General features: G+C 40.9%; 2 protein-coding genes and 1 long non-coding RNA gene across 6 annotated transcripts; 1 reads left to right on the top strand and 2 right to left on the bottom strand.

Annotated features, from left to right (window-relative positions):
* Window positions 1-326: 326 nt before the first annotated feature.
* LOC110538454 lies at window positions 327-6563 on the bottom strand. Its single transcript, XR_002475761.2, has 3 exons — window positions 6504-6563; window positions 3008-3159; window positions 327-2673 (listed from the first exon to the last, which is right to left on the bottom strand). It is a non-coding gene; the product is annotated as an uncharacterized LOC110538454 (long non-coding RNA).
* LOC110538440 (GATOR complex protein NPRL3) lies at window positions 6022-20747 on the top strand. 4 transcript variants are annotated; one of them, XM_036938335.1, is made up of 15 exons: window positions 6022-6543; window positions 6644-6713; window positions 8454-8492; window positions 11059-11191; window positions 12743-12817; window positions 14344-14497; window positions 14765-14846; window positions 14942-15079; window positions 15867-16023; window positions 16755-16861; window positions 17280-17409; window positions 17814-18006; window positions 18220-18412; window positions 18950-19080; window positions 19122-20747. In XM_036938335.1, exons 1-15 carry the CDS (start codon window positions 6345-6347, stop codon window positions 19154-19156), a joined length of 1836 nt encoding a protein of 611 aa, XP_036794230.1. In that variant the 5' UTR covers window positions 6022-6344; the 3' UTR covers window positions 19157-20747. The 4 variants fall into 4 exon arrangements, 3 of the variants coding, with proteins under 3 accessions (XP_036794230.1, XP_036794229.1, XP_036794231.1); XM_036938334.1 differs by having other exon boundaries at window positions 18950-20747; XR_002475760.2 differs by lacking the exons at window positions 18950-19080; window positions 19122-20747 and having other exon boundaries at window positions 17814-18065; window positions 18220-18361.
* mpg (N-methylpurine DNA glycosylase) lies at window positions 19983-26594 on the bottom strand. The gene is made up of 3 exons (XM_021625272.2): window positions 26035-26594; window positions 21480-21684; window positions 19983-21124 (listed from the first exon to the last, which is right to left on the bottom strand). The coding sequence occupies exons 1-3, from the start codon at window positions 26263-26265 to the stop codon at window positions 20745-20747; spliced, it is 816 nt and encodes a 271-aa protein (XP_021480947.2). The 5' UTR covers window positions 26266-26594; the 3' UTR covers window positions 19983-20744.
* Window positions 26595-26881: the final 287 nt, after the last annotated feature.

Here is a 26881-nt window from a genome sequence, read left to right as displayed (position 1 = left end):
AGCTTTGCTTTAAAACTTACTCCATATGCACTAGTGGATTTCTGAAATTATTTGTAGTCAGGTGCAAGCTATCTGGATGTAACTTTACCTAAGGAGGCAAGGTGGAGTTATACCCAGAATGCTTATAGCTGTCAAAATAATATGTCCATATGGGCTTCACTAGTGCATATGGAGTCAGGTTTAAGGGACATTTTGGCATATATTTTGTAACAATATGTGCAATGTATGTTTTGATTAATCTAAACAGTTTGAACGAGGTTGTATTTGAGCTAAAGTTCATATTGTGCTTTGTGTAAAGACTAAGATATATCATTAATATTGCTTTGTTGTTAAGGGGCACACAGACCACCAGAGAATTCTTTCCAAACTGTACAAGATGTGAGGTCAAAGTGCTAATCCCAATCTATCACCTAAACGTAATGCAATTGTGAAGATCTGAAATGATTTGTAGTCAGGTGCAGGCTATCTGGATGTAACTTTACCTAATGAGGCAAGGTGGCGTTTTCCCAGAATTCTTACAGATTACAAAATAATGCTAAAGGAGTAGGGTTTAAGGGGCAATTTAAGATTGAAGTTTGAAGAAAACATTCATTCAAAACAAAGGTGAAGTTTGAAGTTGAACACTGTTGTTTTTTTGTGCATATTCCCTTGTATATAAATAACAATTTTTAGTAAATTATCCCAAGTATGTTGAGTATATTGAGGTAACTATTTGCATCAGCTTTTTAAGTATAGTTGTGAGTATATTTGAGTAGTAGGAACCCAATTTAAATGCATTTGACTAACCTGAGTACCATAAGTAACTGAGCAAACATTTGTAGATTAAACATAGAATATCAATTATGATACTGAATAAATGCAGCAAATTAAACGTACAATATTGGTTCTGTAACTGATTACATTAAGTATATCAAACTTAACATTAGTTCTAGGACTTGAAGGACTTGAGCAGGTCAAACAAACAAAAAACATTCTGAACCTGATAAAATTAAGTTGAATGAAAGGAATTGTTGAGATCCTGTTAGTTGTTTGCACTTAATATATTTGAGTTTGTAATGCACTAAAAGTGAAGTGTATATTATACTTAAAAGGCTGATGCAAATAGCTACCTAAATTTTTTTTAAGTAAACAGGGCACAATATTTGTTAGTGTGTGTAACTTGATATTTTTTGTTAAGTAACTCAAATAATTTGTGGAAACCAGCTGCACATCAACATTAAGTCAAAAACTACTCTTAAAATCCAAGTTCTTTCTTTCAGTCAACTAGTCTAAAGCAAGTTAGCTTTACAACAGTTTTTTCTTAAAAAATAAAAATACATTTTCTTTAAAACACTGCGTCTTTCAGAAACACATCTCTAATTACACGAATGCACCAAACATGATTCATCTATTTTAGCATCCATCAATAGATGAATGCCATTTCTGTACAGCATGACTCATTTGAACAGAACTTTAAAAAACTCCGATAACAAACCTCCAACTTTCAATCAATTCAATACTGTGTAACACTGCAACATTCCCCATCAACAACTTAACTATTAAAACATAAGCACAGTATAATGACCCTTCTCCAATTAACACTTTCAACTGATGTGGTAGCTTCCATTCAATTTAAAATTTAAAATAAAATGAGGTAGTGATGTGCGACATCCATTTCACATTCTAACAACTTCACTACATTCAACTGTTTAAAATGAAGATTAATCTTGACAATTTACATATCTTCCTCCACGACAATTTTCAATCCATTATGTTTACAAAACAAAGTAATACTTGCAGATTGTAAAATGTCCTTATACACGCAATGTTTCGGTTCTGAACCTTCATTCCTGACTAAGGTGTCACGCCAAATCATTAAACTGACAAATAAACGTCCTAAATGCAAGTAGACAGTGTGTGCGAACGTTGTTTCCCCAACCTTCTTATATGTACCGGTCCACAACACTACACAGGTATGCAAACGACCTCTCCTTTCAACTCCATGAAGATTCCCCATCCATTTTTATCCTCTGGGACCTCGGCCATTTTTCATATGATGACGTCAGCAATGTGAGATTTGTGTCCATTGCTTCTAAAGCGTCATATATACAAGGATTTGTAAGGTAACTTCCCAACGACCATGTTCAGGATTCCCAAACAGAAACACTTTCAATTAAACTCTACACCAACTGAAGTCAAGTTACTCTTGTATCTCTGTATCTCTGTGACCGGTTTGACTAAAGGCACAGATCAAATCAAATGCAGGCAGACATTTTAGTTGGCATTTGCCTACAAAACATTTCGTCTTCTTCAGTTGTTTTTTTATTTTTATCCCTAAATCTCTTTTCCTTATAGGATAACGTAACTATTTACAATTGTTTAGCGCCATAAATGTTTTTGGTATTGGTATTTTACAGTTGATTCTGTCTCCATCCAAGTTTAACAACACCTTTTGTATAAACCCAAACGTGTTCTTCGTGCAATTCGGGTATCCATGTTGGAGTGAGTACATTAGCCCGTACAAACATACAAGTGCATTAGGCCAGCACCGGAAATCCTTCGTAACCACGTTCTCCTCAAGGACCACGTAGACTCTTCCTGGATGGAATGGCACAGCAGCTACATCTCCATCGTCATCAATGACAGATGATGGCTGCTGTTCTCGATGGCTGCAGGGTATTGGGATGTTCCCTCCTGAGAAAGAACATGCAAATGTAATTATCATGTCACAATAAACTCTTATGAAGACACACAACTCCCCTCCTTTATTTTGGGTCAAATAATATTTTAACCTCACACACAAACACAACCCACCGTGCAAGTTATGAACAGTTATGAACATACTCTTGGAGTATTGCTGGAAGACATCTGAGGACAACAGTTCGATCGTTGTTCAGATTGTGTGGTTGCTCCAGGGAAACATTACAAACAAACTATATATCTGTGTAAGGGCATCACTGATCTTAAAATGTATCATTTCAATCCAATAATTTGCTTTACATTTTGCTTACTGATTTCATTTGTATACCTGGCTGTACATATTCAGAATGGCAGCTATCTTCTGTCCATTTCTTCCAGTCTTTCCCTGCTTCTCTGGATAGGGCTAGCAAGCGTTCTGTGTGTTGATCAACATGGAATAAAACGAATCCTGGAGTTTCTAGTTTGTGATGAGATGGTACTCTGCACACACATAAAACAAAGTACAAAGGCAATTGAAAACTGCTTTACTCGCCCTAACGTTAGCTAGGCTAGCTAATTGTTGAGGCGTGCTGCCAACCAGTTAAAACATCAACAAATAAATACGCAGATGGATTTGAACATGAAATGATCGACGTTAACGTTACACGTGCATTGATCCGTCAGAGTTGGCTACCAGTTAGTCATGCTTGCTAAATAAAGCTAGCCACATAGTTTTCACAATATTCCGTAATTAGCATTATAAGAATCATATAATATATTACGCATAGTTTTCTTTAATATATATATATATATATATATATATATATATATATATATATTTACCATTCGGATAATTTTGTATTTAGCTAGGCTAGGTCATGAAAATCAGCAGCATTTCTCCTTAAATTAATTGGCTAACATGAACTGCTTAAAAGTTAACCGACTTCATCTAATGTTAACGTTACTTACGCTACGTAGTAGTAGGCTCCGGAAATGTTCTCCCTAACTATAATAATGAGACTACATTAGATTTCCGTGCTCACAATTGGCTCCCTAATTGATTTGTATTTTATTTTTAATTAACAAATATCAACAAACAAAAGAGGAATAGTCACATGCAAACAAGCATACATACAGGCCTCTCTCATCTTTTTAAGTGGGAGAACTTGCACAATTGGTGGCTGACTAAATACTTTTTTTGCCCCACTGTATATGGCAGGGTCTACAGACAATCACGGACTACAAAGGGAAAACCAGCCATGTCGCGGACACCGACGTCCTGCTTCTGGACAAGGTAAACACCTTCTTTGTCCGCTTTGAGGATAACACAGTGCCACCGACACAGACCACTACCAAGGACTGTGGGCTCTCCTTCTCCGTGGCCAACGTGAGTAAGACATTTAAGCGTGTTAACCCTCGCAAGGCTGCCGGGCCAGACGACGTCCCTAGACATGTCCTCAGAGCATGCGCAGACCAGCTGGATGGAGTGTTTAGGGACATATTCAATCTCTCCCTATCCCAGTCTGCTGTCCTCACTTGCTTCAATATGTCCACCATTGTTCCTGTACCCAAGAAAGCAAAGGTAACTGAACTAAATGACTATCGCCGCTTCGCACTCACATGAAGTGCTTTGAGAGATTAGATAAGGATCATATGACCTCTACCTTACCTGACACCCTAGACCCACTTCAATTTGCTTACCGGCCCAAAAGATCCACAGACGATGCAATCGCCATCGCACTGCACACTGCCACTGCCCTATCCCATCTGGACAAGAGGAATGCCTACGTCAGAATGCCTACGTCAGTTCATTGACTATAGCTCAACACCATAGTACCCTCCAAGCTCATCATTAAGCTCAGGGCCCTGGGTCTGAACCCTGCCCTGTGCAACTGGGTGCTGGACTTCCTGATGGGTCGCCTCCAGGTGGTGAAGGTAGGAAACAACACCTCCACTTTGATGATCCTCAACACAGGGGCACCACAAGGGTGCGTGCTCAGACCCCTCATGTACTCCCCGTTCACTCATGACTGCGTGGCCATACATGCCTCTAACTCAATCATCAAGTTTGCAGATGACACAACAAATCACCAACAATGACGAAAGGGAGGAGGTGAGGGCCCTAGCACCGTGGTGCCAGGAAAATAACCTCAACGTCAACAAAGCGAAGGAGCTGATTGTGGACTTCAGGGAAACAGCAGAGGAAGCACACCCCTATCCACATCGATGGGACTGCAGTGGAGAATGTGGAAAGCTTCAAGTTCCTCGGCGTACACATCACTGACAATCTGAAATGGTCCTCCCACAGAGACAGATTGGTGAAGAAGGCGCAACAGCACCTCTTCAACCTCAACAGGCTGAAGAAATGTGGCTTGGCTCCTAATACCCTCAGATACTTTTGCAGATGCACAATTGAGAGCAAACTGTATCAACTGTATCAATTGTGGGCTGTATCAACTGCACCGCCCACAACCGCAGGGCTCTCCAGAGGGTGGTGCGGTCTGCCCAAAGCATCACCGGAGGCACACTGCCTGCCCTACTGCACCCAATGTCACAGGAAGGCCAAAAAGATCATCAAGGACATTAACCACCTGACCCAGGGCCTGTTCACCCTGCTATCATTCAGAAGGTGAGGTCAGAACAGGTGCACCCAAGCTGTGACCGAGAGTCTGAAAAACAGCTTCCATCTCAAGACCATCAGACTGTTAAATAGCCATCACTAGCTGGCTACCACCCGTTTACTGAACCCTGCAATTTAGAGGCTTCTATCCTATATACATAGACATGGAATCAATGGCCACTTTAATAATGGAACACTAGTCACTTTAATAATGTTTACATACTGCTTTACTCATTTCATATGTATATACTGTATTCTATTCTACTGTATTTTAGTCAATACCACTCCGACATTGCTCATCCTAATATTTATATATTTCTTAATTCCATTCCATTTGATTATTTTTTAGATTTGTGTATTGTTGTGAATTGTTAGATACAAATGGACTGTTGGAGCTAGGAACACAAGCATTTCGCTGCACCCGCAATAACATCTGCTAAATATGTGCATGAAACCAATAACATTTGATTTGATGTTTTATTTGGGTCTCTAGGTGATAACGTTTAAGAACCCCTGCTCTATGCATTCCAGTTGTATTAGCCTCACGTGATCATGCTGGCTCGCGAGGCTACAGTACAGATGCATTGCTACTGAATGTGAAAAATAACAGTGATGATATTAACTGGTAAAATGCGAGTTTTACAACAGGGTTTTTGTTTTAGAATCGACCGATAATCTCACATAGTCACTGTAATCTCCCACCCCACTAGCGGAACTATTTTTACGGTCTACATCACATATCAGTGTAACACACAACATTGGACGGCTGAGCTGGAGTAGAGAAACAACACATCTAACATAATTATATAAGTATTCAAATATATCGTCGCCAGTATATTAACGAGTTTTGTTAAGTAGTTAATCAATGTAGCTAATGGTGCTGCGATAGCTAACGTTAACCCTAAACATTTCTTAGCTAGCATAAGCTAGTTAGCTCGGAGCTAGCTAAAGTTATATTTAAAAATTGTTGGAAAGTCTGGCAACTTAGGTTTCTTATAACCATGTGACTAGCTACAGTATTGTTAAATATTAATTGACAAACAATTTGCTAACTCGACGTTAAAATATGTACATTCATTCATCTTCATTTGATTTACAAGGCGAGCGAAAATCTATGTATAAACAGTCTGAAAATAGGTTCTTCAAATGTGGTGAAAAGACAAGCCCTATCAGTGTAATTTTGGTTACTTCGGGTAGTCGAGGGAACAAATTGCTCTTTAGGTACCCATTTCAACAGGTTTCAGATTGCACATCATCACTCACGAGTAAGTAGTCCTTCGTGTGTGTGTGACGTTAGCTTGCTATGTGGTGTGATATGTACGATTTGGTAAACAAATCTTCTAATCTGATGTCTTTGCCCAATAGCAAAACAGCGAAGTCCATATGCATTGAACACTACAGGAGATGTTCTTGAAGACCCAGATGGAGATTCAAGGTATTGGTCATCATATTATGTCACCTACATAATGTTTCCATGTTTAGGCCTATATCACGACGTGGAAATAAACAACATCCCTTTGAATGGGGACTGTTAGCTTTCGAAAACCCTTCTCCTTATGTAGGATTTTCAGCCATTACATTCGCCCGCATTTGACTAAACTACAATTTCGATGCTGTGTTTTAAGGTTTAAAGACGTCAATAATCATCGCTTTCGAAGCGGTTTTCGAAACGTATGCTGATATGCCCCCTATCTTTCATGTCAGCGAGAAATAATCTTTCAAATAAAAAAAGATACACTTACTTTAGTAGTTTTACACAGATCCATACACTTTGTGTACCCCCAGTTAATGAACTACACTTCCTCCTCAGTTATCTTACACACAGGTGTTCGGAGCACGCTAGATAGCCAATTTTCACAGGTGGCGGCCAATGTCTTCCATCAACAAGCTCTGTAAACATGGAGATATGGCCGTGTGGGAACACTAACCCTATAAGGTGTGTAGTAACTTTAATAAAACATAAAAAGTATTTCTCACTGATATGAAAGATACATCCCTTATGTTTCCAATATAGGACCTCAGGCAATGCTTGTTAATGCAAGTGAGCAAGTGTTTGGGCTCGCAACAAAACTCCCCTAGTCAGAAGATATCATCAATATGTGCTAAAGTAGTTAGCATTTATGAATGGGGTAGGGGACTGTGTGAAACTGCACCAGTGTGACAGGCTTCAGCATATTCATCATACGTTTTGTTAACTAGTCAAGTTTTGCATATGTTCATATCAGAACAAAATTAATCAACATTTGATTAAAACAATTGCGGCATGTGTGTTGGCTAGGGTCCTATTGGCTCTGGATCACCCAAGACGGCTAGGGTTGTATTTGTGCCCTCTTGCATATTTGTCTGTGATATTACAGCATGGGTTCATGGCAATACACCCCTTATCTGTTGTTTGGAATATGTGATTATGAAAGTCACTCTATACGTGTGTCAAATAAATTGATAGATTACATGAGCTTTTTAACCTTGTTACATCAGTGCCTTTTGTTTAACATGTGGGCTTTTAAAATGTTTGCGTTTACATTTTCAAGTGACATTCAGATAATAAGAAATGACTGGCATGTAAAATAGTGGCCACAAGACACAGCATTTAAAAAATATATATATATATATTTCAGTGACTCATTTAATTTAAAAGCAAGAATTTAACAAAAATACACATGCCTACAATTGATAGTTACCCAATAAAAGCTACGGGCCTATTTACATCAAGTTAGGCTTACTCTTTACCTATTTCAACCCATCTATGATATTAACATGGTAATTACTCTAGTAACTTGTTGTTACTTAGTTATTTCTTTGTTGTTGCATTTTAATGGAGTTGAGTCCACTAACAAAAAAAACTAATGTTGACTACTATGTAATTACAAAGCAAATGTTAAATTACTTTGTAATAACATGTTCATAACATTGTTACTGGGTTAATTATAGCATTTGTACTCCAGGACAAGAGCAATGCATCGTGAAGCGTTACAACATTTTCTGTAATCAAGTCTTTGGTACAAAAATGAGATCAATTTGCTTTTTAAATATTTATTCAAGTCACTCTCAAGTGGTAATCTTGTTTAGCTTTTGTTTGTGATGTCCTTCTGTTATGCATTCTGTCCAATTGTCTGCTGCATTTTTTTCCTTTTGTTTGCGTTTTCTTTTTTTTATGGCCCTACTCCCATTTCAGAGAACAAACTCCGTTAACTGATGAACAGTTGGTAGCAGGGTAAGACCAAGTCATTCTAAAACCACCTTTCTTTTGTTTACAACACCCTTGTCTTTATTCACTCCTTCCTTCCTGTTTTGTCTTGCATATATATATATATATATATATATATATATATATATATATATATATATATATAAATATATATATATATATATATAAATATCCTGTGTGTGTACATATATATATATATATACCTACGCCAACCTTAATCTCTGAAATTCCTGTTGAATTATTACAGATGGAATGATTCACTGGTCTATCTTGGTAAATCCTGCATTTCAATTAAGCCTTGTTAAATGATTGCTCCAAAACCAGCAATGTAGATTCTTCAGTTCATTCAGCGTTGGAATCCACTTCATCTGATGATATTTGATTGTTGGGAAATCAATTCTGAATAGATACATAGACTTCTTCTACATGGCTAAACCAAGCAGAGCCATAATAACGTATTTCTCAGAACAAAAAACATACAGTGCCTTGCGAAAGTATTCGGCCCCCTTGAACTTTGCGACCTTTTGACACATTTCAGGCTTCAAACATAAATATATAAAACTGTATTTTTTTGTGAAGAATCAACAACAAGTGGGACACAATCATGAAGTGGAACGACATTTATTGGATATTTCAAACTTTTTTAACAAATCAAAAACTGAAAAATTGGGCGTGCAAAATTATTCAGCCCCTTTACTTTCAGTGCAGCAAACTCTCTCCAGAAGTTCAGTGAGGATCTCTGAATGATCCAATGTTGACCTAAATGACTAATGATGATAAATACAATCCACCTGTGTGTAATCAAGTCTCCGTATAAATGCACCTGCACTGTGATAGTCTCAGAGGTCCGTTAAAAGCGCAGAGAGCATCATGAAGAACAAGGAACACACCAGGCAGGTCCGAGATACTGTTGTGAAGAAGTTTAAAGCCGGATTTGGATACAAAAAGATTTCCCAAGCTTTAAACATCCCAAGGAGCACTGTGCAAGCGATAATATTGAAATGGAAGGAGTATCAGACCACTGCAAATCTACCAAGACCTGGCCATCCCTCTAAACTTTCAGCTCATACAAGGAGAAGACTGATCAGAGATGCAGCCAAGAGGCCCATGATCACTCTGGATGAACTGCAGAGATCTACAGCTGAGGTGGGAGACTCTGTCCGTAGGACAACAATCAGTCGTATATTGCACAAATCTGGCCTTTATGGAAGAGTGGCAAGAAGAAAGCCATTTCTTAAAGATATCCATAAAAAGTGTTGTTTAAAGTTTGCCACAAGCCACCTGGGAGACACACCAAACATGTGGAAGAAGGTGCTCTGGTCAGATGAAACCAAAAGGGAACTTTTTGGCAACAATGCAAAACGTTATGTTTGGCGTAAAAGCAACACAGCTCATCACCCTGAACACACCATCCCCACTGTCAAACATGGTGGTGGCAGCATCATGGTTTGGGCCTGCTTTTTTTCAGCAGGGACAGGGAAGATGGTTAAAATTGATGGGAAGATGGATGGAGCCAAATACAGGACCATTCTGGAAGAAAACCTGATGGAGTCTGCAAAAGACCTGAGACTGGGACGGAGATTTGTCTTCCAACAGACAATGATCCAAAACATAAAGCAAAATCTACAATGGAATGGTTCAAAAATAAACATATCCAGGTGTTAGAATGGCCAAGTCAAAGTCCAGACCTGAATCCAATCGAGAATCTGTGGAAAGAACTGAAAACTGCTGTTCACAAATGCTCTCCATCCAACCTCACTGAGCTCGAGCTGTTTTGCAAGGAGGAATGGGAAAAAATGTCAAGTCTCTTGATGTGCAAAACTGATAGACATACCCCAAGCGACTTACAGCTGTAATCGCAGCAAAAGGTGGCGCTAAAGTATTAACTTAAGGGGGCTGAATAATTTTGCACGCCCAATTTTTCAGTTTTTGATTTGTTAAAAAAGTTTGAAATATCCAATAAATGTCGTTCCACTTCATGATTGTGTCCCACTTGTTGTTGATTCTTCACAAAAAAATACCGTTTTGTATCTTTATGTTTGAAGCCTGAAATGTGGCAAAAGGTCGCAAAGTTCAAGGGGGCCGAATACTTTCGCAAGGCACTGTAGTCATGATTAAGATTGGATTAGAATCTGTCCCTTTTCGGGTTTTCTGGTGGAATAATAGCTCCTGATAATGATGATATAATTTGTATTTGATGATGGGGCCAGCCTGCAGCATGAGCTATGTAAACCAGCATGAGTCTGTCACCTCCTCTTTACAAAGCCCTCACCTTCTCTGCCAGAGGGGGCTTATTCACTGTCGTCTCTCCTCTCCAAGTACTATTTACACCAGCTCCTTTCAAACTGTGATCCATCAATCAGGTTGCAGGCTGATCCATGTGATTAACCTAACCCTCCTATCCATAGAAACACTACCATTATAGGTTGATGGACTAAATAATAAAACAAAGACAATAAAACCGAATTAGATATAATTGGCACTTTCTCAGATATCTTGTTGCTCTCCTCCCTTCCTGCTCTACTCTCAGCTGGTTTACTTAGGTCTTTTTCTCCTCTCTTTCTCCAATAAGGTTCTCTGACATCATCCTCGCCACTATCTTGGCCACCAAGTCTGATATGTGTGGGAAGAAGTTTGAGCTGAAGATAGACAATGTGCGTTTCGTTGGGCACCCCACCCTCCTCCAGCATCCTCACACCATTCAGGTAAGATACCTTTTTGTGAATTTGTGATGGCCTGAGCATAATTACACATTCGCCCGCAGAGATTCTCTGTCAAGTCAGTCCAGCAGTACCATGAGATCTGAACAATGACTGTATATGAATGGATGGACAAAGCCATCAGTCACGTGACACAATTCATCCCTTTGTGAAGACTCAATAGCACATTTGAAGCCAAGGAAGTCGGTTAATATGGTGTCTCATGGATACATAACATGCGCAGTTTGAGCTACTCCAGAAAGTGACGTTGCAGGCTAGCTCCGTGCTGCCCCCTCTCAATGATTATATCAAGTTGAAGGCCTACCGGGGTACTGCAGGCTTCCATTAGTCATTCAGTAGATGCTCTTCTGCAGAGCGATTTACAGGAGCAGCTAGGGTTAAGTGCCTTGCTCAAAGGCACATTGATAGATTTTTTACCTAGTTGGCTCAGGGATTGGAACCAGCAACCTTTTGGTTTTAAAATAATCAGTTCAAGGACATACATCTGGTGTAATAGAAGCAATTATTGGTACCATTCTTGTCTTAGAATATTTTCATTTATTTACATGAAGATTGACCATGAAGATTGACATTTTTCCAATCACTACATTTTCCCAATCACTATTTTCTGCAAACAATTTCTGCAGTACTGCGGTCGGCTTTGAACTTCGTGGCTTAAATGAGAGAGGGCAGTTCTTCTCCCCTCAATCTAAAACAGCAATTCTCCTTTGACTTCTAATTTCACTCTGAGACTGTGAATTCAGGTCCCTCGCTCCATCTAGTGGAAGAAGTGCCTTACATCTCAGTGTTTCACAATAATTATTTCACAATTCACAGAAGTAAGATAGAATGGTTGAATATAAGGGGTGGAGAAATCATTTGGAGTGAAATTCTAGGCAAATATTGAAATGGTTTGTAACGTAACTAAAACGTATCTAACCTAAGTAGGTTGATGATAGGTACTATTCCATTCACTGGACTACATGTAGTCTATTGGAGGGTTGAAATTTAGTGTCATGGTGAACCTGATAACAAATTACTCAACTGGTGCAGTGAATAATTTGCTTTCCATAAAGACTTATTTAATCCATGTGATTTGTATGCTGTTGATTGTATCCAAAGGGCAATTTCTCATCAGTGTGATCCCCTAAAAACCGAGCCTGAGCTGTATGTTAGTATCCTTACAAAATGGCCCTTTTCAGAAATTATAATAACAATTCATGAGCTATGGCTCTCATAGAATGTTGTTTAAAAGCTTAATTGAATACCTACTGTAATAAACCAAGCAAAAGTGCAATTATATATTTATGTATTTTTGTAATTAAGATGTTGAAAATACCAGTATAAAAGGCATGAATAAAAGGAGACATTTACAGCTGTTTATTCTTTAACTTTGTCACAGGACTAACATGAATGTTTTCACTGTGTTGTTTTATACATTTCAATACATACAATAGCAATTATTATGATTTAAATAGTGATGTGCAAAGCCATTGATCATAGTCAGAGTGATTTAGAACATCTATTATATTTATTATCTTATTTCTTTCTGTCCAGGTGTCCAAGACAGACCCCTCACCTAAGAGGGAGATGCCCACCATGATCCTGTTCAGTGTTGTGTTTGCTCTGAGGGTAAGAACATAATTTTTATTTTCCATAAATAGCTTTCTCTTTCCTCTTGAATATAATTATTGTCATGTCAATAATATTCCTCTTAAGTTGATGAATAAGTGCTAATACTCAGGTTTGGATTAGCTAAATGTTTTCCACATTATGTGCTTATTTTACAAACACCACATTCATTGGTGATAAATACATTTTCTCTAAATAAATTAAATAAATCAGCTGGTAATTTGGGTGGGTGAGGCCAGGTCAGGGAGAGTGCTTTCTCAGAAAGGGATGGGTCTCTCGGGGTGATAACATTCCAGCATGGGGTCTATCTGTGGTGGAAAGAAGGGTGAGAGCTGGGCGGGAGCATTGGGCTCTGTTTAATCACTCTACCCAGCATGGCACTACCCTCCCCTGGGCATGACTCAGCCTGGCAGACTGCTGATTCACTGGAGGCTGCCTAGCCCTGCACAGCTGAGACTGGGCGGAATGTGCACAGTCATGTTCTAACCTCATATCTGCCCAGCAACCCACCCAGCCTGTCACTCACTGGCATTTTCTATGGCTCTGCACCTAACATGAGAATGCAGAAAATTATGTCCTGCCCTTTTGACTTGTTTGGTTTTTATTTTGAAATATGAGTAATTTGTTTAAATACATTATTGATTCATTGATTCATTTTTTGTAATTGAGTGCCAGTAATGTCACTCAATCTCGGGTTCACCCAAAATTATTTAACTGCAAAAATACAATTTGACATGCATGTATTGATAAAATATCTGCTATTATTTTTGTATAGTATGCAATTTTTTTCTAAATGAGCAGTTTGGAACGAGGGTCATTTTACCAGTCAATAATAAAATAAAATAGTTATTATTGAACCTCTAAATGGATTATGCTGCTAATATTGCTGTTTTGAAGTTAGAGATTACAATATTTTAACGTCAACATGTTTTGCAGTCAGCAATGCTGCTAATACTCAGATCTAGTGATGTAAACAAACCGATATCTTGGGTTACTGACTTGCTGGACCATAGATTCCCTATTTGTTACAATTACAATGTAATAATTTAGTAGATGCTCACAATTTCAACCAAGGTGTTATAACTATTACAGATTTATAATCATCTACAAATTAATAATAAAGTACATTTTAGTAGTCAAAAATTAAAGGGATATTTAGTCAATTAAGGCCCGTTATCTACCTCCCCAGAGTCTGATGAACTCGTGGATACCATTTTTATGTCTCTGCGTGCAGTTGGAAGGAAGTTGCTACCTAGTGTTAGCGCAATGACTGGAAGTCTACACTTCTAGTCCTAACGCTAGTAAGAATTGGCTCACGACACAACCTTTTCCTTCCTTCATACTGGACGCAGAGACATAAGAATGGTATCGACGAGTTCATCTGACTATGGGGAGTTAGATAAAGAGCCTTAATTGCCACACTCTCGAAGTATCCCTTTAACCAAGTGTTGAAGTGTGGCCAGTGTTCCAGTTGCTTTGCACCAGTGTCTCATAATGCCGTCTCTCTGTCCCTGCGCCCCTTACAGGCCAACGCCGACCCGTCAGTCATCAGCTGCATGCACAACCTGTCCCGGCGCATCGCCATCGCCCTGCAGCACGAGGAGCGCCGCTGCCAGTACCTCACCAGAGAGGCCAAGCTGATGCTGGCCGTGCAGGACGAGGTCACCAACATGACCGAGAGTGAGTCACATACTACATTACCCAAAACACACCACTCAGTGCTTGAGTCTAGTACCAAAAAGTACCCTCCATTAAGTACCATATACCACGAAGTACCTACTTTACTCTGATAGCATTTTACAGAACAATGCATATATTTTCCTCTCCATATTGTTCCAAAGAAGATGGGGAGGAGAGGTGTCTGTCAAAGTCTTCACGCGACATGGATTTACAATGTCATGGAGAGGTCAATGTATGTGACTTGATTTTCTGTGTTTTCGTTCTTAGCTGATGGCAGCCCTCAGTCACCGTTCAGACAAATCCTTCCTAAATGCAAGCTTGCCAGGGACTTGAAGGAGGCATATGACAGGTTTGTAAAAACACCCTACAAAATGATGTATTTGTGGATAGATTCTTTGTTCTTACAGTGCAGGTGTAATAATAGAGTCTGTGTTGTGTTTCTAGCCTGTGTACAACAGGGGTGGTGAGGCTCCATATCAACAACTGGCTGGAGGTGAGCTTCTGTTTACCTCACAAGATCCACCGGGTAGGGGGCAACCACGTACCCCCCGAGGCTCTGGAGCGTAGCCTCAAGGCCATAAGGTGTGTATGCGTGTGAGTTTGTCATTTTGTGAGTTACTGAACACTGTTTGTGACGTGTGGGTTACAAGTTGTAACTGACGGCAGAACTTCGTAGGCTTTCATTGTATGTGGACATTAGGTTGATCTGATTGTATTATGGAACGTTTTACAGTAATTATATACCAAGGCTGTGAGAGAGAAGTCTTTGTGGTAACAGTTAGCTCTTGTGGCCTGCTTCTTTATGTGGAACTGCATCTGGTGAGCAGCTCCACCAATAATTTCCTGTAGGCCACAGCGCCACCTAATGGCATTCTTTATTTACTTCTTCTGCCTTTCACATGCTTATGTTTAGTCAGAGCAATGTTACAGCGTCTTCATCTCAAAATACTACAAGTCCAATTTTCCCTTAGTAAAACATGCATTGAAACTTAAATATAAGCTATAATAATAGCTATATATTATGAGTATTTTCCAAGAAAAAAAATAGTACATTTCTAGCAATTTAATTTACCTTTATTTAACTAGGCAAGTCAAGAACAAATTCTTATTTTCAATGACGGCCTAGGAACAGTGGTTAACTGCCTGTTCAGGGGCAGAACGACAGATTTGTACCTTGTCAGCTCGGGGATTCGATCTTGCAACCTTTCAGTTACAAATCCAACGCTCTAACCACTAGGCTACCTGCCACCCCCAATGAAGGGGCACTAAGTGTATTTCCATACACTTCATGGACTATATAGAATGTAACTAGTGATAATTAGTCATGAACATGGGCTCTGTGTTAAATGTATGTGTTGTTGTCCCCCAGGCCGTATCATGCTCTGCTGTTGCTGGACAGTGAGAAGGCTCTGCTGGCCCAGCTGCCTTTGGACTGCTCTCCTGCTCTGGTGCGCCTCATTAAGACCTGCTCTGCAGTCAAGAACCTGCAGCAGCTGGCACAGGATGCAGACCTGAACCTGTTACAGGTTTGTATGATCACCTTGTATCAGTGACACCAGCCTCGGGTTCAAATACATGGGTATTTGATTTTATTATTTTAGTACTTGTTTTCTGTGTATTTGAGTATTTTCAAATAATGTGGCTGAATAAAATACTTATTGGAAGTATGTAAATTTATTTAAAATAATTTCCTATAAATAGCCTACTATTATTTGAAAGCATTTTCAAATACTAATTTCAAATATTATTTTCAAATGCCTGGGTTAAATGCATAGGAGTGTATTTGAGTCAGTGTATTTTAGTATTTTTAAATACTTTCCAAAGTGTATTTCCAAATACGTTCCAATATTCAACTACTTGTCTTTAAAAATGAAATATAAATACTTACTTCCAAATGTATTTGAAAGCAATTGAAATACCCTAAATAGTAAATACCCTACATTTGTAGCCAGGTTTAGTTGCCAGGTTTAGTTGACATCAGCCCACTTTTCAACATATTTCATTGTAAATTGCTGAACACTAACATGCTGCAGTATAAAGAATTGTCAATAAAAAGAATAGCAAGTCATTACAAACTGTCCTCAATGTCACACCATGGCGTTGGTGTCATGTTGCTGTTCTCATACTGCCATCTAGTGGAGTAAATTAGGAATCTTCTTTCTCTTCAGTAATATTTCATTTCAATAGACAGGTTCTGTCCATGCCCAATAATGCATTTTCACAGTTACATGTTTGCTTCTGTTCGTTGTGTGTGCAGATCTTCCAGATTGCTGCTCACCTGGTGTACTGGGGAAAAGCCATCATAGTGTACCCTCTGTGTGAGAACAATGTCTACATGCTGTCCCCACACGCCAACATCAGCCTGTGAGTATCTGTGTGTGAGTGTTTGAACAGCCTCGTGCTCCCTTTCTCTCCTTCTCTCATTCCTTCCATGCCTCATTAACAGGGTGTGTATTGAGAGGTGGCTAAACTAATGAACCAGACACTGTAATCTGTACATCCATTTTATACCAACATAATAAACTCATCATGAGCATCAGGGCGCTAATGTTGAATTATGATTGGCTTATGACCTAATGATTGGATGGTGAATCTATAACAAAATGTGATGTCATATAATGTTAACTCATTATTTTTGTTGACTGAATTAGATTTCCTTTGGGCCACTGTGTCGGTCTGTATTTTGTACTGTAGACTGAAAGGATTCTCTCCTGCTTGAACATTTGTACCGGGTACAATATGAAGAATATGAAGAAATCACCATCTCCTTCTTCTTGCATAGGTACTCTCCATTGGCTGAGGCGTTTGGCCAGCAGTTCCCAGGTCATGACCTGCCTTCCATGCTGGCCAAGTTCTCCCTTCCCCTCTCACTGTCTGAGTTTAGGAACCCACTGGATGCTTCTGTGCAGGAGGTAGGTCTATTAGGAAATACACACGCTCGTTTTGATTAAAAGATAGCTTCCAGAAAGCTACTCAGCATATAATCAGAAATGCTGATGTCTGAAGCAGAAAGAGCGTCTGGGCTCTCTCCCAGACCCATCCTGGTTTGGCCGAGCTCTCTAAGCGAAGATGATAAATAATAAAAGACATCACATCAACTCCATCCTTCTCAACATTTATTTTTCATGAGAACAGGACCAGAACACACAGCTATTTCTTGGCTCTATTTTGGGCCAGGTTGGAACCTGTCTGTCTGAAACAGATGCGCCCAGTTATAGGGTGACACTTCTTCCAGTTCCACGTGTTCAGTTATTTTCTTTGAGTGGTGCCTCTAACCCAGTGTGTCCCTTCTCCTTTCCCCTCCACCTCTGGCCAGGCCCAGCTGATCCAGATGGTGGTGTGGATGCTCCAGCGACGCCTGCTGATCCAGCTCCATACCTACGTGTGTCTGCTGGTGCCCCCCAGTGAGGAGGAGTCAGGTCTGCTGCGGGACGAGGAGCTCCCTCTGGTGGCCCGGGTGGGGGGCCGCAGCCTCAGCACGCCCAGCGCACTCAGCTTCGGATCCCCAAGTATGTGAACTGCCCCTTCAACCAGCTGTCTTGCACTCTGGGGGTGAAGTGTTGATGAAGTACGCTCTATTCTTATGATAGAGTATGTTTTAATATACTACCGTACCTGGTTAACCTGTTCAATAGGGTTACCTGCTACAGTTGTGCCTCTAGTCAGCTCAATCAATATCTGTCTCACTCATTCTCTCTACCCCTCACTCTCTCTCCTTGTAGCCAGCAGTGATGACATGACCCTGACCAGTCCCAGTATGGATAACTCCAGTGCAGAACTGCTTCCTGGTGGAGACTCTCCACTAAACAGGAGGATGACCGAGACGTTACTGGCCAGCCTGACAGAGCACGAGCGCCAGGTCATCCTCAACATCCCGGCTGCACAGAGCCCTGAAGACCTGCGCATGTTTGCCAGGTAAAGTATGTCCCTTGCCCTTTACTAGTTGGCACCAAGGTGGGCTACTGTATTTCAGTGGCTGTGGACAGTGGCGTAATGGCGCCCTCTATTGTGTAACAGCCAGTATGACAGGTGGGCTGGGTCGTTTTGAAGGACCTGGGCTGGAGGCTCTTGTGACTCGTATATCTTCAGAACAAACATACATCTGTCAGCTTGGTCTTGTGGAGAATTAAAGGATTTTAGTTAAAAAAATTGAACAAAATTTTGAACAAATATTTTTCTCATCCTGTCGTCATGTAAGAGTATATGGGAAAGAGAATGTTATTTTTCAGTTGTGTAACAATTGCTGAGTTGCAGAAGTGAGAAAAAGCTTGAAGGAAAACGCCAAAGCCCTAAGCAGTGAATCAATAGCGTGACTGCATAGTGTGCAGGATGCACTAATGTGATTACTGGCTCTAACAAGTGCTGCTTCATGCTAGATTTACTCAGCTAATGATTTGGTGGAGAATTTGCTTTAGTCTAATTTCTCTGCCTCTTGTGTGATGTTCCTTCCAGGCTGCTGCACTACTTCCGAGGGCACCATCACCTGGAGGAGATCATGTATAATGAAAACATGAGGCGCTCTCAGCTGAAGACCCTCTTTGACAAATTCAGAAGTGTTCTGGTGGTCACCAACCATGAGGATCCTGTCATCTCCCTCTTCCAGTCTCCTCTGGAGTAGAGAGGTCTGTCATCTCCCTCTTCCAGTCTCCTCTGGAGTAGAGAGGTCTGTCATCTCCCTCTTCCAGTCTCCTCTGGAGTAGAGAGGTCTGTCATCTCCCTCTTCCACTCTCCTCTGAGTAGAGGTCTGTCATCTCCCTCTTCCACTCTCCTCTGGAGTAGAGGTCTCATCTCCCTCTTCCATTCTCCTCTGGAGTAGAGAGGTCTGTCATCTCCCTCTTCCACTCTCCTCTGGAGTAGAGAGGTCTGTCATCTCCCTCTTCCACTCTCCTCTGGAGTAGAGAGGTCTGTCATCTCCCTCTTCCAGTCTCCTCTGGAGTAGAGAGGTCTGTCATCTCCCTCTTCCAGTCTCCTCTGGAGTAGAGAGGTCTGTCATCTCCCTCTTCCAGTCTCCTCTGGAGTAGAGAGGTCTGTCATCTCCCTCTTCCAGTCTCCTCTGGAGTAGAGAGGTCTGTCATCTCCCTCTTCCAGTCTCCTCTGGAGTAGAGAGGTCTGTCATCTCCCTCTTCCAGTCTCCTCTGGAGTAGAGAGGTCTGTCATCTCCCTCTTCCAGTCTCCTCTGGAGTAGAGAGATCTGTCATCTCCCTCTTCCAGTCTCCTCTGGAGTAGAGGTCTGTCATGAGATGAAGGACCCTTTCTGAAATACCAGACGGACAGAATGATACGGACTGCTGCTGTACAAAGGCCTTATTATGGTGCTTGCTGCTTTCAGCCAACTGGATAATATTGCAATTTGAGGTAACTAATATACTGTACTCATCTATCAATGCACCAGAAAAAGATACTGATTTAAAAAAGCATAACTGTCTGCTCTGCTTGGGGGAATGTGAGTAAATGTATATAGCTTTTAGATGATTTAATTTGTCCCTTTGTCTCTTAGATGTTTTACGTTCAATGCCTTGTTTTCAATACTACATGATTGAATAACAGTGTGTGAAGAGCTTTAGTGACACCTATAAATTGGGCAGTTCAAACACTGTACTCCACTTGAGCCTTTCCATTTGGGGGATTCCCAAAAGTGATAAATCATCTCCAACAAACACAATGTAGGAAAACAACCCCAATGCTCATTCCAGGCTGCAGGCAAGGCTGCCTCCCCCAGGGGTCTCAGTGGGAGGAAAAGAATGAATAGATGCCAAACATCAGACATGCTGTTTCTGCTTTGAGAGAAGGAGCACGACGTTCCAAACATCTGTGAAATCAATGATTCCAAGATAACTTTTCAAGCAAGGACTTTTATTAAAAAACAGGTGGAAGATTGAGAATGACTGGAATGGAAATTCTAGTTGCTTTGATAGAAGGGAGGGGAGGCTAGATCAAATATTTTACAGATGTTTGGAATGTAGTTTAATCATTTGTAGCATACAAATATGGCATATTCCATATCTGTGGGATTTGTGTTTGTGCAACAATGTGTGTATCTATTGAGTCTGGATTCCCCTCGGTGCAAACATTTTGGCTTTGGGTCTTTTGCAATGATTTGCCTATAGCTAGACCAAATTACTGAAATAGCTCATAGCTGACATGTTTTCACTTGCTCTAGCATTGTCTGTAAAAAGCTGGTTATAGTTAAGAAAAAAACATTATGTACTCATCATGGTTTGATACAATTCCAAAAATATTCCCAATTTCAACTCTCTGTCTCTGCCTGTTTGTCCACTACACTCACACAGTGGTGACCACGCAGATAGAAGCGCAGGGGTTTGGTGGCCCATTCCCCATGAGAGTCAATGCCGATCCGGCTTGCTGAGACCACCTCCCTGAGGCCTGGCTCTTGCGGTCCTATCTGGGGGTCCCTCTCCAGCCACACCTCTGGCTCTGAGGCTAGGTCTCTCCGGTCGAAGCAGCGTGGTATGTCCAGGGCCTGGCACAGCTTTGAGGGACCATTGCATAGCTCCTTGTCCTTCAGGGGCCGGGCCCCCTCTCTCCGCCTGGCTGTCCGCAGCTGCCTCATCAGAGGCAGGCCATGTAGAGGCTCCAGAGCCCGAAGAAGCACGGCAGCACCCTCCCCTAGAGAGAACAAACACAGGGCATGATAGAGCGGAGCCATACTGTCTCCTTCCTTTGCCCTTTCTCCAGTGTGAATGAATGGATAATAACATGGTGCAACATATAATATAACGTCTTCAATAATGAGAAACAGTTGAAAAAAAGAGAGAACTATGGCCTAATGAAAGTAACATGGGGGAGCCTGGGAGATACAACACTACTTAGTCTCTAATGAGGTGATTTTCCTACAGATAAGGCCAACACACTGAACTTTACTGCATGTGGTTTTAATGGCAGTTTGGTTTATTACTGGTGGTTTATTCCACTGCCTTCAGGGTAAGCCTGGCTGTTGTACTGTTTTGTTGTATGGTCTTACCTTGACTGGAAACATTCATACAGAGGTAGATGCCGTAGATGGGGTACACATAGATGGTGCCAGGTTTCATAAACATCGCTGTGTTCCTCTCAGTGCATTTTCCCCCAGCAGAGTGAGAGGCCTTGTCCTCTCCTCCCAGGTAGGCCTCAGTCTCCACCACCCTCCCTCTCAGCTCAGTGCCACACGCACTCCGACGCACCAATACCTTGCAGCACAAACAATGGATGGCCTAAATAAAGACTTTCCTTCGTGTATGTCCTCAGTGGGTATGTCTTCAGTAGGAACTTGATCTATTGTTGTCTCTGAAGAGAACTAGACTACATGTGTGGGGTCACAATAAGCCCTGCTGATGGTGTATGTGTGCCAATGGCTGTGCAACCGCTAGCTGGACTCCAATGTTGTTACAGGAACACATAAACAACACAAGTCATTCTGCTACCCAAGAATAGTAAAGCCCCCTTTACTGGCTCAAATAGCCAATCAATCAGCCTGTTACCAACCCTAAGTAAAGTTCTGGGAAAAAAATGGTATTTTACAGTAAACAGAATTTCAGCATGCTTATAGGGATGGACACTCAACAAGCCCAGCACTTACACAAATGACTGATGATTGGCTGAGAGATTGATAAAATGATTGTGGGGGCTGTCTTGTTAGACTTTAGTGCAACTTTTGACATTATCGATCATAGTCTGCTGCTGGAAAAGCGTATGTGTTATGGCTTTACACCCCCTGCTATAATGTGGATAAAGAGTTACTTGTCTTAATGGACGCCTATCAAATATAATCCCGTTAGAATCAGGAATTTTTAATAACAACATGCCACTGACTGAGTAAAGCCAGAGTGTCTATGTATGCGGATGACTCAACACTATACACGTCAGCTACTACAGTGACTGAAATGACTGCAACACTCAACAAAGAGCTGCAGTTAGTTTCAGAGTGGGTGGCAAGGAATAAGTTAGCCCTAAATATTTCTAAAACTAAAAGCATTGTATTTGGAACAAAACACCCACTAAACCCTAAACCTCAACTAAATATTGTCATAAATAATGTGTAAATTGAGCAAGTTGAGATTACTAAACTGCTTGGAGTAGAACTAGATTGTAAAATACCATAGTGAAAACATATTGATGCAGTAGTAGCTAAGATGGGGAGAAGTCTGTCTATAATAAAGCGATGCTCTGCCTTCTTAACACAATAAGGCAGGTCCTTACAGGCCCTAATTTTGTCGCACCTTGACTACTGTTCAGTCGAGTGGTCAGGTGCCACAAAAAAATTAAATTGGCTCAGAACAGGACAGCACAGCTGGCCCTTGGATGTACAAAGAGAGCTAATATTAATAATATGCATGTCAATCTCTCCTGACTGAAAGATTGACTTCATCACTACTTTTATTTATGAGAGGTATTGACATGTTGAATGCACCGAACTGTCTGTCTAAACTACTGGCACACAGCTCGGACACCCATGCATACCCCACAAGACATGCCACAAGAGGTCTCTTCACAGTCCCCAAGTCCAGAACAGACTATTGGAGGCACACAGTACTACATAGAGCCATGACTACATGGATATATATTCCACATCAAGTAACTGACGCAAGCAGTACAATTCAATTTTAAAAACAGATTTAAAAAACCCTTATGTAACAGCAGGACTGTGAAGCAACACAAACATTGGCACAGACACATGCATACACACAAAATAACATACACACTATACATACAGTGGGGCAAAAAAGTATTTAGTCAGCCACCAATTGTGCAAGTCCTCCCACTTAAAAAGATGAGAGAGGCCTGTAATTTTCATCATAGGTACACTTCAATTATGACAGACAAAATGAGAAAATAAAATCCAGAAAATCACATTATAGGATTTTTAATTAATTTATTTGCAAATTATGGTGTAAAATAAGTATTTGGTCACCTACAAACAAGCACGATTTCTGGCTCTCACAGACCTGTAACAACTTCTTTAAGAGGCTCCTCTGTCCTCCACTCGTTACCTGTATTAATGGCACCTGTTTGAACTTGTTATCAGTATAAAAGACACCAGTCCACAACCTCAAACAGTCACACTCCAAACTCCACTATGGCCAAGACCAAAGAGCTGTCAAAGGACACCAGAAACAAAATTGTAGACCTGCACCAGGCTGGGAAGACTGAATCTGCAATAGGTAAGCAGCTTGGTTTGAAGAAATCAACTGTGGGAGCAATTATTAGGAAATGGAAGACATACAAGACCACTGATAATCTCCCTCGATCTGGGGCCCCACGCAAGATCTCACCCCGTGGGGTCAAAATGATCACAAGAACGGTGAGCAAAAATCCCAGAACCACACGGGGGGACCTAGTGAATGACCTGCAGAGAGCTGGGACCAAAGTAACAAAGCCTACCATCAGTAACACACTACGCCGCCAGGGACTCAAATCCTGCAGTGCCAGACGTGTCCCCCTGCTTAAGCCAGTACATGTCCAGGCCCGTCTGAAGTTTGCTAGAGAGCATTTGGATGATCCAGAAGAAGATTGGGAGAATGTCATATGGTCAGATTAAACCAAAATGTAACTTTTTGGTAAAAACTCAACTCGTCGTGTTTGGAGGACAAAGAATGCTGAGTTGCATCCAAAGAACACCATACCTACTGTGAAGCATGGGGGTGGAAACATCATGCTTTGGGGCTGTTTTTATGCAAAGGGACCAGGACGACTGATCCATGTAAAGGAAAGAATGAATCTCACGACCATGTATCGTGAGATTTTGAGTGAAAACCTCCTTCCATCAGCAAGGGCATTGAAGATGAAACGTGGCTGGGTCTTTCAGCATGACAATGATCCCAAACACACCACCCGGGCAACGAAGGAGTGGCTTCGTAAGAAGCATTTCAAGGTCCTGGAGTGGCCTAGCCAGTCTCCAGATCTCAACCCCATAGAAAATCTTTGGAGGGGGTTGAAAGTCCGTGTTGCCCAGCAACAGCCCCAAAACATCACTGCTCTAGAGGAGATCTGCATGGAGGAATGGGCCAAAATACCAGCAACAGTGTGTGAAAACCTTGTGAAGACTTACAGAAAACGTTTGACCTCTGTCATTGCCAACAAAGGGTATATAACAAAGTATGGAGAAACTTTTGTTATTGACCAATTCATTAAAAATCCTACAATGTGATTTTCTGGATTTTTTTTCTCTAATTTTGTCTGTGATAGTTGAAGTGTACTTATGATGAAAAGTACAGGCCTCATCTTTTTAAGTGGGAGAACTTGCACAATTGGTGGCTGACTAAATACTTGTTTTGCCCCACTGTACACATGGATTTATTACTGTAGATATGTGGTAGTGGTGGAGTAGGGGTCTGAGGATGCACAGTGTGTTGTAAAATCTGTGAATGTATTGCAATGTTTTAAAATTGTATAAACTGCCTTAATTTTGCTGGACCCCAGGAAGAGTAGCTGCTGCTTTGGCAGCACCTTATGGGGATCCATAATAAATACAAAATCAACAGAGGCCACGAGACTCCATTGAGAAGGCATTTAGTATAGGTGTTGCTGGGGGGGACAAAGTAGTATAAAGTGAGGTTAATGTGAGAAGGAAAGCAATATTTCTCTACAAGATAAGTCCTCTCCCATCAGTTGTTTGGATCTCAGTCAGCACCAACTACTCAGAGTCAGAGGGTTTCTTTCAGTGCCATTGAAAGAAGTCACCATTGAGGAGAGCAATTATTTCAGCATTGAGCAAAGGACTGTTCACAAACCACACAGTGTTCTGAGGCAGTGTGTGCTGGAAGGCTGGTGGAATGCATGATCACACCGGGGGGAACCAAGCTTCTCTGACAATTAACAACCAGCCCGGAAGCCTTGCCACATGATAATGGCTTTCATACTTTTTATTACAGCCTTCCTGTAAACTGGTCCAGACTTAGCTTAATTAAACACAAACATGCACAGGATTCAGCCACTGGAGGGCTTAAAAAGAAGCAAAGTGCAAAGGAGTCATGGCTCTGATTATTAATAGTAACTCTGCATACCAAGCACTTCCTGGCTTTGAAATTTACTGGTCGTTTGAATGCAAGCACAGTGTTTCTGTTCAGGATTAAAATAGATGACCTTTCCAACTCTTAGTTGCAACAATAATCCTTAGAGGTGACTACAGATTGTTACACCAGATAATAATTTTTGTTTTTCCATTTGTGTTCCATGAAGTAATCCAACAATATGTACTCTACCATCTTGTCTATTTCAAGTCTTCTCTCATTGATCGAGACAGGTGTCTGTCCTTCATGACATGAGCACCTTGGGTGGACACCCACCAGTCTCGATCAATGAGAAAAGACTTGAAATAGACAAGATGGTAGCGTACATATTGTTGGATTACTTCATGGAGCAAAAAAGGTTCAATCACATTATCTGGTGTAACAATCTGTAGCTATATCAGGGGTAGACATTAGTCCACAAAGAGGGCTGCCCTAGTCATAGGCCTAGCTACTGTGTTATAATCTATATCTGATCAAGGGTTATTCAACAGCGGTATAGGTTACAATGATGTTTGATTCTAGGGAACGTACCTTGCCCAGGAATGCTTTAGCCAAACTTATACAGGGCTGGTTGAAGAACTCTTCTCCAAGCCTTTGAGGGTACCCCTCCTTGGAGAAGTACTGACTCTTCACTGTCCCTGGTTTAACATCACCGCTCTCATGGTCATGGACGGTAGACCTCACCTGTCTCAGTGACACGCCCTTTTTTACTTGGTCCTCGGACTCAGGTACGGATATTTGCGTCCTCTTTCGTCCTGACATTGCTTGATGTACCCGAGCTTGTAATCGAGTAAAATAGCTACCTAGCCAGAGAAACTTATAACTAACGTGTTCGTATGTGAACTAAGGCTAAAAACATTAGCTAGCTAAGTTAGTATTTTTGTTTTGTTGCAACGATTTAGGGTTGTTGAGGCACATTTATGTTAGCCAGAACATACATACCTATTCAGTATGCAACATCAATAACGTCCGTTTCCTATGTATTAATCTGAAATTGGTTTTGCACCCACAAATGATTTGTTATAGGAAATATTTGTCAAAAGCCGGTTTGGCTTGCTAGCTGTATCGCTTGGGATGCTGGGACTTCTGCTGCGTCGACAACTAAGTGGGAAGGTGGTAATTACCAGTTGTGAAGTCGTAAAAACGAGTTCGGTGCATTCACGTGCTTTGAACTTCTTGAGACCATCGACATAAGAGTACATAAGAGTACAGCTATCATGCTCGCAAACAAATTATAGTGTTAAAAAAACACACTAATAGATTGCTTTCTATAAATACTGTTTTGTTGTTGCATTTTACTGCCGAAAATGCTGTTATTGAGACAATTTCCTTAATATTTGACGTCAGAGTTCAGCATGTGTGAGAAATCAGAGCTCGG

The sequence above is a fragment of the Oncorhynchus mykiss genome, chromosome 12, assembly GCF_013265735.2.
Source record: "Oncorhynchus mykiss isolate Arlee chromosome 12, USDA_OmykA_1.1, whole genome shotgun sequence".
Lineage (NCBI taxonomy): Eukaryota > Metazoa > Chordata > Actinopteri > Salmoniformes > Salmonidae > Oncorhynchus > Oncorhynchus mykiss.
This window is presented reverse-complemented; position numbering and strand designations above follow the sequence as displayed.

What these genes read in the sequence shown, in the direction of transcription:
- LOC110538440 (XM_036938335.1), top strand. Translation starts at nt 6,345, where the DNA reads ATGTACATTCATTCATCTTCATTTGATTTACAAGGCGAGCGAAAATCT. An exon ending in GATGAACAGTTGGTAGCAGG is followed by an intron (nt 8,493 to 11,058) that starts GTAAGACCAAGT and finishes TTCTCCAATAAG; the next exon opens with GTTCTCTGACATCATCCTCG. An exon ending in TTGAAGGAGGCATATGACAG is followed by an intron (nt 14,847 to 14,941) that starts GTTTGTAAAAAC and finishes TTGTGTTTCTAG; the next exon opens with CCTGTGTACAACAGGGGTGG.
- mpg (XM_021625272.2), bottom strand. Translation starts at nt 26,265, where the DNA reads ATGTCAGGACGAAAGAGGACGCAAATATCCGTACCTGAGTCCGAGGAC. An exon ending in CTAAAGCATTCCTGGGCAAG is followed by an intron (nt 21,685 to 26,034) that starts GTACGTTCCCTA and finishes TTGTGCTGCAAG; the next exon opens with GTATTGGTGCGTCGGAGTGC. An exon ending in TATGAATGTTTCCAGTCAAG is followed by an intron (nt 21,125 to 21,479) that starts GTAAGACCATAC and finishes TGTTCTCTCTAG; the next exon opens with GGGAGGGTGCTGCCGTGCTT.